The sequence below is a fragment of the Capra hircus genome, chromosome 7 (genome assembly GCF_001704415.2).
Source record: "Capra hircus breed San Clemente chromosome 7, ASM170441v1, whole genome shotgun sequence".
Lineage (NCBI taxonomy): Eukaryota > Metazoa > Chordata > Mammalia > Artiodactyla > Bovidae > Capra > Capra hircus.
The window spans coordinates 26,603,333-26,622,271 of record NC_030814.1 but is presented as its reverse complement, the minus strand read 5'-3'; the positions used below and the strand labels follow the sequence as shown (position 1 = coordinate 26,622,271).

Here is an 18,939-nt window from a genome sequence, read left to right as displayed (position 1 = left end):
TCAACTAGTGCTTGACTTATTAGATGTGTTGCCTTGTACCTATTACTAAACCTGTTTGTGCCTCAGTCTTATCATCTGTAAAATGGTGATAATAATAAGTTCAGTCCAGTCACTCAGACATGTCCAACTCTTCGTGACCCCATGGACTGTAGGACACCAGGCCTCCCTGTCCATTACCAACTCCGAGAGCTTGCTCAAACTCACATACATTGAGTCGGTGATGCCATCCAACAATCTGAACCTCTGTTATCCCCTTTTCCTCCTGCCTTCAATCTTTCCCAGCATCAGGGTCTTTTCCAATGAATCAGCCCTTTGCATCAGGTGGCCAAAGTATTGGAGCTTCAGCTTCAGTATCAGTCCTTCCATGAATATTCAGGATTGATTTCTTTAGGATTCACTGGTTGAATTTCCTTGCAGTCAAAGGGAATTTCAAGAATCTTCTCCAATAACACAGGTCAAAAGCATCAATTCTTTGGTGCTCAGCTTTGTTTATGGTCCAACTCTCACATCCATTGATAACTGCTAGAAAAATCATAGCTTTGACTAGACAACCTTTGTCAGAAAAGTAATGTCTCTGCTTTTTAATATGCTATCTAGGTTGGTCATAGCTTTTCTTCCAAGGAGCAAGCGTCTTTTAATTTCATGGCTGCAGTCACCATCTGCAGTAATTTTGGAGCCCAGAAAAAGAAAGTCAGCCACTGTTTCCACTATTTCCCCATCTATTTGCCATGAAGGGATAGGACCAGATGGCATGATCTTGGTTTTCTGAATGTTGAGTTTTAGGCCAACGTTTTCACTCTCCTCTTGCACTCTCATCAAGAGGCTCTTTAGTTCCTCTTCACTTTCTGCCATAAGGGTTGTATCATCTGCATATCTGGGGTGATTGATATTTCTTCCAGCAATCTTGATTCCAGTTTGTGCTTCATCCAGCCTGGCATTTTGTATGATGTACTCTGCATATAAGTTAAATAAGCAGGGTGACAATATACAGCCTTGATGTACTCCTTTCCCCATTTGGAACCAGTCCTTTGCTTCATGTCTGGTTCTAACTGTTGTTTCTTGACCTGCATACAGGTTTCTCAGGAGGCAGGTAAGGTGATCTAGTATTCTTATCTCTTTAAGAATTTTCCACAGTTTGTTGTGATCAACAGAGTCCAAGGATTAGCACAGTCAATGAAGTAGAAGTGGACGTTTTTCTGGAATTCTCTTGCTTTTTCAATGATCCAATGGATATTGGTAATTTGATCTCTGGTTTCTCTGCCTTTTGTAAATCCAGCTTGAACATCTGGAAGTTCTCAGTTCACATACTATTGAAGCCTAGCTTGGAAAATTTTGAGCATTATTTTGCCAGTGTGTGAGATTCTTTGGCATTGCCTTTCTTTGGGATTGGAATGGAAGCAGACCTTTTCCAGTCCTCTGGCCACTGCTGAGTTTTCCATATTTGCTGGCATATTGAGTGCAGCACTTTCACCGCATCATCTTTTAGGATCTGAAATAGCTCAGCTCGAATTTCATCACCTCCACTAGCTTTGTTTGTAGTGATGCTTTCTAAGGCTCACTTGACTTTGTACTCCAGGATGTCTGGTTCTAGGTGAGTGATCACACCCAGTGCGGTTATCTGGGTCATTAATATATTTTTGTATCATCTTCTATGTATTCTTGCCACCTCTTCTTAATATCTTCCGCTTCAGTTAGGTCCATACCATTTTTGTCCTTTTTTGTTCCCATTTTGCATGAAATGTTCCCTTTGTATCTCTAATTTTCTTGAGGAGATATTTAGTCTTTCCCATTCTATTGCTTTCCTCTGTTTCTTTGCTTTGATCGCTTAAGAAGGCTTTCTTATCTCTCCTTGCTATTCTTTGGAACTCTGCATTCAGATGGATATATGTTTCCTTTTTTCTTTTATCTTTGGCTTCTCTACTTTTCTCAGCAATTTATAAGGCCTCCTTAGACAACCATTTTGCCATTTTGCATTTCTTTCTTTGGGGGGGTGGTTTCAATCAATGCAACCTGTACAATCTTATGAACCTCCGTCCATAGTTCTTCAGGGATACTATCTATCAGATCAAATTGCTTGAATCTATTTGTCACTTCAACTGTGTAATCATAAGGGATTTGATTTAGGTCATTCCTGAATGGTCTAGTGGTTTTCCCTACTTCCTTCAATTTAAATCTGAATTCTGCAATAAGAAGTTCATGATATGAGCTACAGTCAGCTCACAGTCTTGTTTTTGCTGACAGTGTAGAGCTTCTCCATCTTCGGCTGCAAAGAATATTATCAATCTGATTTTGTTATTGACCATCTGGTGATGTCCAAGTGTAGAGTCATCTCTTGTGTTGTTGGAAGAGGGTGTTTGCTCTGACCAGTGTGTTATCTTGGCAAAACTCTGTTACCGTTGCCTTGTTGATTTTGTACTCCAAGGCTAAATTTACCTGTTACTCCAGGGATCTCTTGACTTCCTACTTTCACATTCCAGTTCCCTATGATGAAAAGGACATCTTTTTTTTTTTTTTTTAAGTTTAGAAGGTCTTTTAGGTTGCCACTGAACTGTTCAGCTTCTTTGGCATTAGTATTTGGGGCATGAAAAGTGAAAGCCACTCAGCTCGGTTCAGTCACTCAGTCGTGTCCAGCTCTTTGTGACCCCATGAATACAGCATGCCAGGCCTCCCTGTCCATCACCAACTTCCAGAGTTTACCCAAACTCATGTCCATTGAGTAGGTGATGCCACCCAACCATCTCATCCTCTGTCATCCCCTTCTCCTCCTGCCTTCAATCTTTCCCAGAAAGCCACTCAGTGGTGTCCAACTCTTTGCAACCCTATGTACTATACAGTCCATGGAATTCTCAGGCTGGAATGCTGGAGTTTGTAGCCTTTCCCTTCTCCAGGGGATCTTCCCAACCCAGGGATTGAACCCAGGTTTCCCACATTGCAGGCAGATTCTTTACCAGATGAGCCACAGAGGAAGCCCAAGAATACTGGAGTGGGTAGCCTATTCCTTCTCCAGGAATCAAACTGGGGTCTCCTGCATTGCAGGCTGATTCTTTACCAACTGAGTTATCAGGGAAGATTTGGGGCATAGACTTGGATTACTGTGATATTGAATGGCTTGCCTTGTAAAAGAGAAATCATTCTTTCATTTTTGAGATTGCACCCAAGTACTGCATTTGGACTTTTTGTTGACTAAGAGGGCTACTCCATTTCTTCTAAGGGATTCTTGCCCACAGTTGTAGATGTAATGGTCATCTGAATTAAACTGGCCCATTTTGGTCCATTTTAGTTCACTGAATTCTAAAATGTCGATGTTCACTCTTGACATCTCCTGTTTGACCACTTCCAATTTACCTTGATTCATCGACCTAACATTCCAGGTTCCTATGCAGTATTGCTCTTTACAGCACTGGAGTTTACCACAATCACCAGTCACATCCACAACCGGGCATCGTTTTTGCTTTGGCTCAGCCCCTTCATTCTTTCTGGAGTTATTTCTCTACTCTTCTCCAGTAGCATATTGGGCACCTACCCATCTGGGGAGTTCATCTTTCAGTGTCATATCTTTTTGCCTTTTCATACTGTTCATGGAATTCTCCAGGCAAAAATAATGGAGTGGTTTGCCATTCCCTTCTCTAGTGGACCATATTTTGTCAGAACTGTCCCCAATGACCCATCCGTTTTGGGTGGCCCTACAGAACATGGTTCATAGTTTCATTGAGTTAGACAAAGCTGTGATCCATGTGATCAGTTTGGTTAGTTTCTGTGACTGTGGTTTTCATCCTGTCTGTCTCTGATGGATAAGGATAATAGGCTTGTGGATGTTTCTTGATTGGAGGGCTAATACTAAAAATGACCTCAAAGAAGTATTTTTAAAAAGTAGTTAACTATTTAGAAACAGTGCTGGCATGTAGCTAGCATTCAGCACATGTTAGCTAGTTTATTATTTCCACAAAATTCATTGCAACAGGTGACAATGTTACATCCACAAGTCACCATATCAGTGGGTATTAAAGAATATATTATGACTGACTATGGTTTCTAAAACTAAGTATTTTAAGTGTAATCTAAGAGAGGTGGCTTAAACTCTTCTTTGATAAAACTAATTCTTAACTACAATTACTTGATTTCTGTTCTAGTCAATCTAAGTCAGTTCTTCCTTCTTGAGTCTCTTCCATGTTTGTCTTCACCTGTACCTTCTAGGAAACTCCTACCTATGCAAAATGACAAAAGCTGACACAGAGGTTCAGCAATTGGATGTCTAGCTCAAGTCTTGCTGCCATAGGAAACCTATATCCCAGGTCTCATAAATAGTTCTAGATCCTAAATATAAATTCTAGAAAAGAAAAAAAAAACTCATGACCAACTGCTAATATCCTCAAAAATTCATGACAAATCTCAAAGATTCCAGAAAGTTCTAAAGTTTTAGTAGCACCCTGCTTGTCTTCAAGCACTTATAAATTAACATGTGTTCTCTGTATTGTGACTGATAATAATAATAATCAGTCAGATTTCTGACTCATTCATCTATCATCACCACCAACTCTCTGTCCTCCTCCTACCTTGCCACTGGAACTTTGTACAACTGCTTCCTTGGCTTTTGGAAGAGACACAAGTGAAAGGAAACATATTTGTTTTTCTCCTTTTGTGAGATAACACAGTACTTGATGTATTGGATAGAAAAGGAGCACCTTTACTTTGACCACTTCTACTTAGCCACATAATTCATTTCATTGCCCACTTTATTGCCCAGAGGAGGTGCTGAGTAATTTGCTCAAAGAATGAATGAATGATTATTCCTCTACTAATTATGATCATGATCCATTTCATTCTAAGCATCTTAAGTCACATCTCTTTCAGAGAATGGGGAATTTTCTTTTTTTAAGTGTCTGGGAAATGATTAACTGCTATCTCATACACTGAGAGATCTTATAACAGCTTATTGACTCCTATAAGGCAGCCTTGGGCTTTACACTGTTGCACTGTGGGAAATAGTTTGTACATTATGTTATTGTTTATTGCCAAGTGTTATAGCTAGTCTATCCTGCCAATTTGCCTCATACCATGAATTTACCTTCTCATCCATAATATTTGATACATACATATTAACTTTCCGGAGAAGGCAATGGCACCCCACTCCAGCACTTTTGCCTGAAAAATCCCATGGACAGAGGAGCCTGGTGGGCTGCAGTCCATGGGGTCGCAGGGAGTTGGACACAACTGAGCAACTTCACTTTCACTTTTCACTTTCATGCATTGGAGAAGGAAATGGCAACCCACTCCAGTGTTCTTGCCTGGAGAATCCCAGGGATGGGGGAGCCTGGTGGGCTGTCGTCTATGGGGTTGCACAGGGTCGGACATGACTGAAGTGACTTAGCAGCAGCATTAACTCTTTCACCAGCATGCACAATGTGTATCCATGTGATGGACAATAGCTGAACAGAATAAAGTATTAACAACACAACTGATTATTTTTACAGTTGAAGTGCCCTAGCTTTTATAAACATTCCTTAAGAGATATCATTCCCTGTACACACTTTTAAAATAGATTTGTGGGGTCACGAGATGGGGTATGACTTCTTTCTGAAAATGTAAAAATCCATAAAGGGCCAGGTATAATCTCTTGTCAAACTTGAAAGTAAAACATATTCATATCTTAAGGGTGTAAACTGTGCCATGTCTGAGACTGGCCTTCATGAATTAAAAGACTGAAAAATTGGGGAAGGTGATGTTCACCAACTAAAAAGCATAGAACTTGCAGCAGACTTCATCGCACGAGGGCTTCCTCTTGATTGCTTTATGATGAATGAGTTCAGGATGATACTGGCCTGTGGTGATGCAGTGACACGCAAGATAGACACTGTGCAGCAATAATTCTGCCGAGATTTACGGGGAGTCAGTAAGCCTGCTCGAATTACCAAAAGAAGGAAAACATCCCTATCGGGGTAATTAATGGTACTAAATCTGTACCATTGATTGCTTCATAAAGGAAACCCATATATAGTATGAAAGTGTGATTCTTAAAATAGATTCACTCATCTGCCCAAATGCCTGTAATTCCTTTGAATGTAGAGGGTTCATTTAAAGTTTGGTTGTTTTGAACAGTCTCTTGCATTTCCTTCAAAACCATTCCCTTTCTTAGCATCACAAATAAACTCAAGAAGGTAAATAGATATAAAGTGTGCATTTTAACCATTACATGCAGCCTTTTGAAATGAATAAAATGCTCTCAGTTGTCTCTTTGCAGGGATGTGTTACCTAAATGGAATGTTTATAAATATAAAAGGCTCTCATACTTGGAGGTTACACTAAAAAGTGGGACACACATGGATATTTAGTTTTCTTAAAAACACAGTAGTTTCAACAAAATTTCAGGCTACAGTGACAAAGAGAGTTGTAAATGTTTATGACAAAAATATAAGAGTCATCACCAAAAATACAGCACAGTGAAATGCCTGGGCAAGATTTTCTGTTTAGTGCAGAATCTACCTAGATTGAAAGTGAACAACTGACAGACCCAGTCATAAAGTCTTCATTTTTATATCTAGTCTTGAAGCTCCAGGAGGCCTAGGATTATTTAAATTTGAGTCCTTTGGTAGTTATCTTTGTGTTTAAAAAGGACTTTTTGGGTAATAGGTAAGTTGCTAGATAATAACAATCTAGGAATTCATAGTAGCAATTTTGGTTTTTAAAGTATTGTCTCCTTGGAAACAATGATAAATTTACATGTTTTGGAAAACCTAAAGAAAAAGAAAAAAGACGAAACTAAGCGCTTATGGTAGACGTACAAACAAAAAGCTTACTTTTCTATGCTGTACAGTATAAGTGTAACTGCAATTTATGAGGTCAGGCAGATTCCAATTTTCACTGAAATTTTCATAAAGCATAACTCATAGTTGCTATTAAAATTAAAAAGACATGTTTAAATTTGACAAGAGTTTCCAGTAAAAATTTGTTGTATTTTCTTTACCACTAAAAGAAATACACTGCCCCTTCTACAGTAATCCTATTCTGTAGTGTGTTTTAGAACTTGTTTATCTTTTACCCTCTAAATCTTGCTCCTTCTCACTGAACCAAGCCTAAGACATTTTGTAGCAAAAATGAATATCTGTGAATATTGAAAAACTGCAAGCTAGCAACACACTACATACAATTGTGCTTTGTTTTCCTTTAAAGAGAGTACAAAAAGAGATGATATGAGACTCACCTGACAGTTCACATCCAAGAAGTTCCATTCTCAAAGTGCAATGCCTTCGACAAACTTGGGGATACAGTCTCACATACTGAGCTTTTATGGGGGGTGTGAAAGAGTTAGCATACGGTGTGTTGTTATCAACATTTCCATGGAATACCTATATAAAGAAATAACAGAGTTTAAAATTATTAATTGCAGTTTTTGAAAAACCCTATTTTCAAATATTGACTCTATATCCTACCCAACCAAATCCCTCAAAGACTGGATTAAATAATTTAGAGGTCTGGAGCAATTAGAGAGCACCTTGCCATCAGGGCTTTCCTTGTGACTCAGCTGGTAAAGAATCTGCCTGCAGTGCAGGAGACCTGGGTTCAATCCCTGGGTTGGGAAGATCCCCTGGAGAAGGGAAAGGCTACCCACTCCAGTATTCTGGCCTGGAGAATTTCATGGACTACCCAGTCCATGGTGTTTCAAAGAGTCGGACATGACTAAGCAACTTTCACTTACTTTGCCATCAGAAGCAAATCTAAAACCTATAGATAGAATCCTCATTAAAGCTGTAAACCACTGTAACCTATGGTTTAATCTATACCCTATTATGTTGGGTTTATCAATTTAAGTCTAGTCCTTGAGAATGGAATGCTTCTAAAGGGAAATGCTTCCTCAACTTAGTTCGGGATCTGGCTCTATCTATTTATTTTGCTACTTGGTAATTATGTATGTTGTTTTAGGAACCAGCCTTCAGCGTTATTTCCTGATCACTTAGTTTCTCTAAAGAGAAGTCGCTCAGTCATGTCCAACTCTTCATGACCCCATGGACTGCAGCCTACCAGGCTCCTCCATCCATGGGATTTTCCAGGCAAGAGTACTAGAGTGGGTTGCCATTTCCTTCTCCAAGCTGTGATCAAATTTATGATGCTTTAGGGTCTGAGTCCTCCAGTCCCAGATCACTGGATAAGAGACTCACTTCTTTATATATACATCTCCAGTGAAAAACCAATTTATCTCTAAAATTTAAATGCTAAAATGTGTTATTTTTAATTCCTTTAAATCTCATTTCACTTTATCTTTTATATAACCTAGTAATCAAAAAACCTATTTACATTCACTTAAGAAGTTAATTAAAAAATCTTTCATGAAATTTATCAGTCTATTTTAATGATTCAGTTTTAAATGGAATGAACTACATTGCTGCTTTTTAAAATTAGAAATTTGTGTTAAAATTAATTAAAAAATTGGAAATATATGAAAGGGCAAAGGAGATACTGAATATCATTATGTAAGATGCACACAGATAAATATTCCTCTAGAATATTTTATTCTGCAGAATAACAAAAATTTCTTCCAATATTAAGATATTAAGTAATAGAGAGATAGTTAATTTTTCCATAACTCGGTGTTTCTCTTTAAAAATTTTATTTTTTCTTTAACAGTTTTGATCTGTATTTATTTAAGGAGAAGGATCATCTGTCAAAGCAATAAAATGAAATTGAAAGCTGACTATTGTTAAAATAACTGTTATGCACAGGACTATGCTAACCTTGTGATAAAGTGTTTATCCACCAGTTAAAATCTGAGGAAGATTTAAATGGTCGCTACTACACACTGATAATTTGGGATAACTCCTTACCCTCTCCACACACCACTGGTCCTATTAAAAAAGTCATAAATTTATTTTCAACAACATAGGACTACTTTTGACTATTCAGTAGTCACTTGGTAATAGATTATGTATGACAGGTTATGCTCAAATTAAGCATGACATGGAAGTCTTACCATGTCTTCATTGGTTCCTTTCGCTCTGTACATTGTCCAGGTTTTTCCATCATTACTATATGCTATTTTGTAGGATTTGATATACTCTGGACTTCCAATCCTCTTGGCTCCTTGAGTAATCACACCAGTAACTCTCATTTTTCTCTGTAAATTTATCTGAGGAGACAAAGTACAATCAACTATAATTTCCCTGCTTTCAGATAACAATGCTTACAGTGTCACATTTGAAAATGGAACATTTTTATTTGTTAGTGAAGATTGAAAATAGTATGTATCAAGCCTATATCAAGCCTAGCTTCAAAATGCCTTTCTCTAATGGTATACTTTTCATTTTTAAAGTAAAGCAATATATATGAACAAGTTTTAAAAAGGGTAATGTGTCCCCAAAATATAAGTATTGAAAGCATTTGGTGATTATGATATGTTAAGTATGAGTTAGCAAAGTGAAAAATGAGCATGTTATCTTCTCAAAATAACCTCAATGATGTTACCATGAAACTAATATCAAAAAACTGTTAATGTGTCTCAACTGCTTTAGACTTAAAGAAATTCCATTAAAATAAACCATGCAAATCCCTGAGACCTTTGAGTGTTAGAATAAAAAAAGGTAAAGATAACAATGATGGCAAAACACAAATGCAAAAATATCTTCAGTTTCTGAATCTTTATACTGTAGTTTCTGCTTGTGTTAAGTACACATTCGTCATGGAGAGTTTTTCACCAAATACTTTTCAGTATATGGAGATGTTCTAACTAATGTTTTCTCTCCATATTTTCTCCCCATTCCAAGTCATAATACAACAGTTTGCTACAGCATAATTATCACCTAAGAAGTTTTTCAACATTTTTCTCATTTAAGTAGAAATTTCCTCTTAATACAACATAATAATTCATTAAATACTACCATGTTAGAAAAATATTTTCTACATATATGGCAAATATTAAAAATTGTTACATTCACTTTAAAATGCCTTTATGATGTCTATAAAATCTCAAGTTCAGTAGAAAGGTAATGTTTTAATGATCTTGAACATTTCTATAAAGCTCTCCACTCTTAATTATTAATATTAATAATAACAAAGTATAAGAGATTTAAATTGGTGTAATTCAGAGACCACTTCCAGAGAAATTAGGAAATCTTCACATTCATGTAAGTGATAAGGGCTTTCTACTCTCTGACGGGACTGTAAGAGTTAACATATGAAATGGCAGAGGTTGAGCATGAAAAAACCAGCTCCTCTAGAATCATTTGTTTTTAATATGTACATTCATGTCATGTATTTAAAAAGTCAAAAATTGGAACTACAAAAGCAATCCCTGGAGTTTGCACCCCAGACAAAGACTGCAACTCAGTTCAGTTCCGTCACTCAGTTGTGTCCGACTCTTTGTGACCGCATGGAATGCAGCACGCCAGACCTCCCTGTCCATCACCAACTCCCAGAGTTTACTCAAACTCATGTCCATTGAGTTGGTGATGCCATCCAACCATCTCATCCTGTGTCATACCCTTCTCCTCTTCTCCATCTTTTACAGCATCAAGGCCTTTGCAAATGAATCAGCTTTTCGCATCAGGTGGCCAAAGTATTGGAGTTTCAGCTTCAACATCAGTCCTTCCAATGAACATTCAGGACTGATTTCCTTTAGGATGGACTGGTTGGATCTCCTTGCAGTCCAAGGGACTCTCAGGAGTCTTCTCCAACACCACAGTTCAAAAGCATCAATTCTTTAGCGCTCAGCTTTCTTTATAATCCAAGTCTCACATCCATACATGACTACTGGGAAAAATATAGCCTTGACTGAACAGACTTTTGTTAGCAAAGTAATGTCTCTGCTTTTTAATATGCTGTCTAGGTTGGTCAAAACTTTCCTTCCAAGGAGTAAGCGTCTTTTAATTTCATGGCTGCAGTCACCATCTGCATTGATTTTGGAACCCCAAAAAATAAAATCAGCCACTATTTCCACTGTTTCCCTATCTATTTGCCATGAAGTAATTGGACTGGATGCCATAATCTTGGGTGTCTGAATGTTGAGCTTTAAGCCAACTTTTTCACTCTCCTCTTTCATGTTCATCAAGAGGCTCTTTAGTTCTTCTTCACTTTCTGCCATAAGGGTAGTGTCATCTGCATATCTGAGGTTATTGATATTTCTCCCAGCAATCTTGATTCCAGCTTGTGCTCTTCCAGCCCAGCATTTCTTATGATGTACTCTGCATAGAAGTTAAATAAGCAGGGTGACAATATACAGCCTTGATGTACTCCTGTCCCCATTTCTAACTGTTGCTTCTAAATGTTCTAACTGTTGCTTCCTGACCTGCATATAGATTTCTCAGGAGGCAGGTCAGGTGGTCTGGTATTCCCATCTCTTTCAGAATTTTCCAGTTTATTGTGATCCACACAGTCAAAGGCTTTGGCATAGTCAATAAAGCAGAAATAGATGTCTTCTGGAACTCTCTTGCTTTTTCGATGATTCAGCAGATGTTGGCAATTTGATCTCTGGTTCCTCTGCCTTTTCTAAATCCAGCTTGAACATCTGGAAGTTCATGGTTCATGTATTGCTGAAGTCTGGCTTGGAGAATTTTGAGCATTACTTTCCTAGTGTGTGAGATGAGTGCAATTGTGTGGTAGTTTGAGCATTCTTTGGCATTGCTTTTCTTTGGAATTGGAATGAGAACTGACCTTTTCTAGTCCTGTGGCCACTGCTGAGTTTTCCCAATTTGCTGGCATATTGAGTGCAGCACTTTCACAGCATCATCTTCCAGGATTTGAAATAGCTCAACTGGAATTCCATCACCTCCACTAGCTTTGTTCATAGTGATGCTTTCTAAGGCCCACTTGACTTCACATTCCAGGATGTCTGGCTCTGGGTGAGTGATCACACCATCGCGATTATCTTGGTCGTGAAGATCTTTTTTGTGCTGTTCTTCTGTGTATTGTTGCTACCTCTTCTTTTTATCTTCTGCTTCTGTTAGGTCCATACCATTTCTGTCCTTTATCGAGCCCATCTTTGCATGAAATGTTCCCTTGGTATCTCTAATATTCTTGAAGAGATCTCTATTCTTTCCCATTCTATTATTTTCCTCTATTTCTTTGCACTGATCACTGAGAAAGGCTTTCTTATCTCTCCTTGCTATTCTTCGGAACTCTGCATTCAAATGGGTATATCTTTCCTTTCCTCCTTCGCCTTTCGCCTCTCTTCTTTTCACAGCTATTTGTGAGGCCTCTTCAGACAGCCATTTGCTTTTTTGCATTTTTTTTTTCTTGGGGATGGTCTTGCTCCCTGTCTCCTGTACAATGTCACTAATCTCGGTCCATAGTTCATCAGGCACTCTATCTATCAGATCTAGTCCTTTAAATCTATTTTTCACTTCCACTGTATAATCATAAGGGATTTGTTTTAGGTCATATCTGAATGGTCTAGTGTTTTCCCTACTTTCTTCAATTTAAGTCTGAATTTGGCAATAAGGAGTTCATGATCTGAGCCACAGTCATCTCCCAGTCTTGTTTTCACATCTCTATCTTTGGCTGCAAAGAATATAATCAATCTGATTTCAGTGTTGACCATCTGGTGATATCTATGTGTAGAGTCTTCTCTTGTGTTGTTGGAAGAGGGCATTTGCTACGACCAGTGCATTCTCTTGGCAAAATCCTATTAGCCTTTGCCCTGCTTCATTCTGTACTCCATGGCCAAATTTGTGTGTTACTCCAGGTGTTTCTTGAATTCCTACTTTTCATTCTAGTCCCCTATAATGAATAGGACATCTCTTTTGGGTGTTTATTCTAAAAGTCTATAATCTTTTATTTCCCTGGATTTATGGATTTTAAGGGACTTCCTAGGTGGTGCTAGTGATAAAGAACCCACCTGTCAATGTAGGAGGAGACATAAGACACACGTTTTATCCTTGGGTCTGAAACATTCTTTGGAGAAGGAAATGGCAACCCACTCCAGTATTCTTGCCTGGAGAATCCCAAGGACAGAGAAGCCTGGCAGGCTACAGTCCACAGGGGTCACAAAGTGTCAGACATGACTGAAGCAACTTAGCACAGCACAGCACATAGATTTTAAACATGTTAATATGTTAAGGGAAATCCTGAATCTTCATGTAGTCAGGGCCCTTTCAAGTTTCTGAAAGTTTGCTAACATGGCACAGTCCACTTTTCTCTCTATTCTGAGTGTCTCTAAATGTCATTTCTATCTCAGATTCTTCTTCCCCAACTAATGTTCACAAAATGATTCTCTGTCTTTGTTATTGTTGTTCTTTTGCTCAGTCACGACTGACCGTTTGCAACCCCATGGACTGCAGCATGCCAGGCTCCCCTGTCCTTCACCATCTCCTGGAGCTTGCTCAAACTCATGTCCATTGAGTTGGTGATGCCATCCAACCATCTCATCCTCTGTCGTTCCCTTCTACTCCTGCCTTCAATCTCTCCCAGCATCAGGGTCTTTGTCTTACTCGATTCTTTGTATTACTTGTTTATAAAGAAAATCCAGAAATTGGATAAGCTAAAGAACTGGGGTGGATGGTCCCCAGCCTCTGATATGTGAGCATACCCATCTTTCACTCCTGTAATGCAAACCTATAAGTGATATTTTTCTTATTAATTTCTGGGCCTGTAGGTTCTTTTTTCTCCAACAGGGCCAAGTGAGTTGACTTACATATCCAATTTTACTTTTCTCATTTTAGTACTTAAGACATCAAAATCACTGACATGAATACATTTTATGTCCCATTTTTGTTTGGAGGTACAAATAAGAGAATATTCACCATCAAGGTAAATTTTACTTATTACTCTTTAATCTCAATTAGTCTCTAAAGATTGATTTTGGAATTTTAATTGCTAGATTTGGTAACGGTAAGCTCCAAAAGAGACTATCTTAACATATTAGGTAAATGAGCACAACCTTGTGAAAGAGCCATATTCATCCACCATCTTATATACAGCATTCCTCTTTATTTTTCAAGTGGAGAGTCTTCATAGTCTGAATCTTTCTAATATATATAACAAACACTGGACACTATGAATAAAGTGTCCTCCCATTTTGCAAGCCAAATTCCACTTGAAAGTACTGAACATTCCTTTTTCAATTATCTTTTATCTTGTTTATACCTTCTTATAGATGGCCAAATTATCTCTGCTAGAGTTTCAGCTGATGAGCTGTTGACTAATTTTTCTGAAGCTTAAATTGAGTAACAATCAAAAAATGAAAATCTGTGTACATGTTTCTAAGTCATGGCAGAAATGATGTTTTAAAAGATTAATATTTATAAGCTCTGAATATATATCTCAAGGAGCTGGAACTCCAGAGAGTAAAGCAGCACCCTCCTTGGGTTGTATCTATTTTAAGTAGTTGAAAGTAAAGGTGTTAGTTGCTCAGTCATGTCCAATTCTTTGTGACCCCATGGACTTTACCAAGCTCCTCTGTCATGGAATTCTCCTTTCATATACTAAACACTTTAAGCAGGTAACTGTAATTAAATTTCAGTACTGTTTTCATCAAATAAAAAATAAAAACCAAAAAGTGATTCACAGAACACTGGTTCAGGGATTATTAGCAATTATTAAGTTTTAGGCTTTTGAATGCTCCTCTATCTAGCACTATTAAGTTTGGAATAATAAGAAAATCATATAGAAAAGAGCTGTGATTTCACTGTCACGGTCATATTCAAATTTAAATACCAGGAATCTATATTACTGTGAGAAATAAACGAAGCCTTGAAGAAGGTTATCACCTGATTTTAGAAATATCTCTACCACAAAACTTATGGTAAGCAATTCCCTTTCATCCTACTCCAACATTATTTAGGGATTTTTGTGATTCTTTGTAAAATAACATTGGCTAAAAGTGATCTGATTTCTGTTTTGTCTTTTTCTGCCTTTATGGAGGTCTAAATATACTAAAGAATGGGGATTGCATCAGAAATTTCAAAATTACTCCCTGTGACCTTGATAGATGTTTGGATATGCAATAAAATATTTTCATTTATTTATCCTGTTTCAGAGAAATTATTTTTCCACTGGATGGTAGGTACACTGCATGTCCTTAAAAATAAAAGTACTTACATTCTAAGGTATTTTGAGTGAACTGCTTTCCCTGTACTAATGTAAATATTAAGAAACATAATCTGGACCTAGAATGCCTAGAATCCAGGCAAAGCCCAGGCTGAAGGCAAAAAAAGACTGACAGTTTCAGCCCTGGTTTTTTCCACTTCTCACCAATGTAATCTTCAACAACTTGTCTAAGCTTCCTGAAATTTAATTTCCTCCCCAGTAAAAGGAATTTTAATAGAATTCTTACGTGTGAAAATTAAATGATAGAATGCATGCAGAAATTTAGTAACACCTGCCACACAGAAAGCTCTGTGGTTGCTTTTTTGGGTTGATTTTTAGTTTTTCTTTTCTCGAAATGAAAAGGAGCATTCCTTTTCCATGTTCTTCTCTTATGTGAGCTGATAATCATAATAACCATATTTAAAAAATATGAAATCAACTTCCAAAGCTATGTACTAATAAGATATTCAGGGCTATTATGTTTGCCTGTGTGTGCCTGTGTGTGTGTGTGTGTGTGTGTGTGTGTGTGTGTGTGTGTGTGTGTGTGTGTGTGTGTAAATCTAACCATTAGATTCAACTTGGGGGAAAGGGAGAAATCAATGAGTTCCTGACAAGATGGCAAACTAGCATGGGCTTCTAGCTCTCTCTGCTGAATCCAGCATCAAATGTATTCTAGGACAGAAAGCCTTTTGAGACTGATCAAACTCTAACACAAAAAGCCTTGGGAAACCTTCAGGAGTCTTTGAGACTTTAGTGCATGGTTGTGTGTCTGGGGTGTGCACAGAGGAAATCCAGGAGCCAACTATGATGAAAACAGGTATCTGAGGGAAGAGCTTTCTAGATGTGCCATTTCTCATTCTCATTTTGTTTGCCTGGCTCCTCAATTTTCCCATTTCCAGCCTATTGCCTATGGGAGGCCAGGTGGGAATGAGGAGCCCAGAGTCACTAAAAGACCTGATTGCTTCACCTTCTGCACCACACTCCTTGTCCACGGATTAAGAAAGTAAAACAGAGGGATGGAGGTCTTGATAAAAGCAATATCTGGAGTTGACATGGTCTTCTGCAGGGAGAAGACAGATTTTAGTTGAATACAGCCATAGTCAGTTCACTCAAAGTAACAAAGCTAGGGCATGGGTTTCACTTTTCCCTCCAGGTATATCACTAGCTAAGATATTAATAAAAAACAACTCTCTCAGGAACAGGAGAAGGAAAAAAAAAGAACTAATATAGAAAAAAAGAATTTAAAATTGGCAAGTTAAGACTTCACATTTTTAAAAAAATCTCCAAGATAAAGAAGTTTTTGGAACATAGGACAGAAACAAGTATATAAATAAGAACCAATTGGAAATAATGAGAATAAAAAATATAAAGTAAAATGAAGTTTAAAATGAAGCTGAACAAGTTGCCATTGGGGCTATTTCAAGCAAAGAGTCACAGTTGAAGAAGACAGTAGTGAGCAGAAAGACAGGTTATGAAATCCTTTCTAAATGGCAATGGGATGGGATAAAGATATTGTTCATATCGGCAGATGATATAAAAATTTACTTTGAAAATTCAACAGAAATTAATAATAAATATTAATTAAAAAGTTCTGCCAGTTTGCTTAATATAAGATCCACATTTAATTAATCTGTATCAATAATTATCAAAGGAAAATATAATACAAATAATCAAAATAGCATGATCCTGGCACATGTAAAGGCAGCCTGATCAATAAAATAGAAGAGAAAATCAGTAAATAGATCCCGGTATGTAAGGAAATTTTTCATATGAAATAAACAATACTCAAATTAGTGGATAAAATGAGCAAAGGATTTCATTAGCTGAGATCTAAGGAAATACCTATGAATATTAAACATGAAAGATACTCAGTCTTACTCATATAAATCAAATTAAATCTACCCCAAGTTACTAAAATTCACCTTTCACAAGAGCAAAAAGCAAAAAAAAAAAAAAATTATATGCTATAGCAAAAGTATAAAGAAATAGGCAAGCATATAAATTCATGGTGAGAGTATAAATGACACAGTCTTGTATGAAGGACAATTTATGACTTGAAACAAAATGACAAATGCATATTTTCTTAAAGTCACCAATTTCATTCTAGGAATGCTGGCTACAAGTATAATCATATATAGGCAAAATGATGTAGGTACCAAGTTGTTCTCCTGGTATAAAGTTGTCCCCTGCAGTGCTCTATAAAACACAATTTCAAACAATTTAAAATGTCTGTCTATAGGGGTCTAAGCCATTTTATTATGAAGTCCAGAAAATGAATACAATTTAGTTGTAAGACAAAAGAATAGGAATGAAGGAGAGGAAGTGGGCAAGGAGAGAGAAGAGAGAGATCTTGGGATACAATTTAAGAAATTACTGTTTCAAGTTTTGGTGTGCTATCAAGCAGATCTACAATTATCTGGAAACCACGTGAAAAGAGAAAGTAACAGGACAATGTGAATTGCATACTCCTCTTTATTATAAAGGGCAAATAATATGCATATTTTCTTATATGTAATTATAATTATATGGCAAAAACAAGAAACTGCCTAACAATAGTTTCAAATGAAGTTAAATAGATATCTTGAAGAGAGAGAAGTAGGAAGAATTTTTATTATAATCTTATGTGTCGTTTGAAACTTCTAATGTGTAGGTGTCTTACCTATTCAAAATACACATAAAATTAAAGTGAAAAAAATGATAAGATGCTATTTATAATAGCAAACTAATTATAAAATACCTAGAAATTTACCTAAAAATAATTAATATGATCTTATGGAGAATATTTTTAACTAGATCTTACAGAATACCAGTATAAATTTTAATGGATGAGATAACACAATAAATTTATTCTTTCAGTTCTGTAAATTTGTCATAAAAAATTTTATTCTAAAAATGTATACTTTTTTATTTTGAATGATGCACTGACAAACTTCCATTAATAGCGAAATGAATCTTCAAAAAGAAGTAATAAAATGGGAGAAGTCTGCTATGTATTAAGAATTCCAGGACCATGTGAAATAAAAGTAATGTGGTACTAGCACATAGGAATACCCAGACCATTTTATGTGTCTCATGAGAAACCTGTATGCACGTCAAGAAGCAACAGTTGGAACCCTGTACGGAACAAGTGATTGGCTCAAGATGGAGAAAGGAGTACGACAGGGCTGTCTGCTGTCACCCTGTTTGTTTAATCTATATGCTGAGCACATTGAGAAATGCCAGCTGGATGAGTTACAAGCTGGAATCAAGACAGATGGGAGAAGCATCAACAGCCTCAGATATACAGTTGATACCACTCTAATAGCAGAAAGCAAAGAGGAACTAAAGAGCCTCTTGATGAGGGTGAAGAATGAGAGTGAAAGAGCTGGTTAAAACTAAACATTAAAAACAATGAGATCATGGCATTCAGCCCCATCACTTCATGGCAAATAGAAGGGGAAAAGGCGGAAGCAGTGACAGATTTCCTCTTCTTGGGCTCTAAAATCACTGCAGATGGTGACCACAGCCATGAAATTAGACGGCAATTGCCTCTTGGCAGGAAAGCTATGACACACCTAGACATGTATTGAAAAGCAGAGACATTACTGTGTCAACAAAGGTCCATATAGTCAAGGCTATGGTCTTCCCCATGGGCACGTAGAGTTGTGAGAGCTGAACCGTAAAGAAGGCGGAGCGTGGAGAATTGATGCCTTTGAACTGTGGTGGTGGAGAAGACTCCTGAGAGTCCCTTGGACAGCAAGGAGATCAAGTCAGTCAATCTAAAAGGAAATCAACCCTGAATACTGGTTGGAAGGACTGATGCTGAAGCTGAAGCTGCAGTATTTTGGTCATCTGATATGAATAATTGACTAATTGGAAAAGTCTCATTTGGTGGGAAAGATTGAGGGCTGAAAGAGAAGAGAGCCATTAAAGGATGAGATGGTTGGATGG

At 37.3% G+C, this 18,939-nt stretch overlaps 1 protein-coding gene across 2 annotated transcripts in view; it reads right to left on the bottom strand.

Moving 5' to 3' along the window:
* EDIL3 (EGF like repeats and discoidin domains 3) overlaps positions 1 to 18,939 on the bottom strand; it is a 478,798-nt gene that overhangs the window by 141,721 nt on the left and 318,138 nt on the right. For both annotated transcript variants that reach the window (XM_005683400.3, XM_005683401.3), the window contains 2 exons: positions 8,963 to 9,118; positions 7,199 to 7,343 (listed from right to left, as the gene is read on the bottom strand). In XM_005683400.3, the coding sequence (XP_005683457.2) occupies positions 7,199 to 7,343; positions 8,963 to 9,118 (301 nt within the window). The remainder of the gene's footprint in view (positions 1 to 7,198; positions 7,344 to 8,962; positions 9,119 to 18,939) is intronic.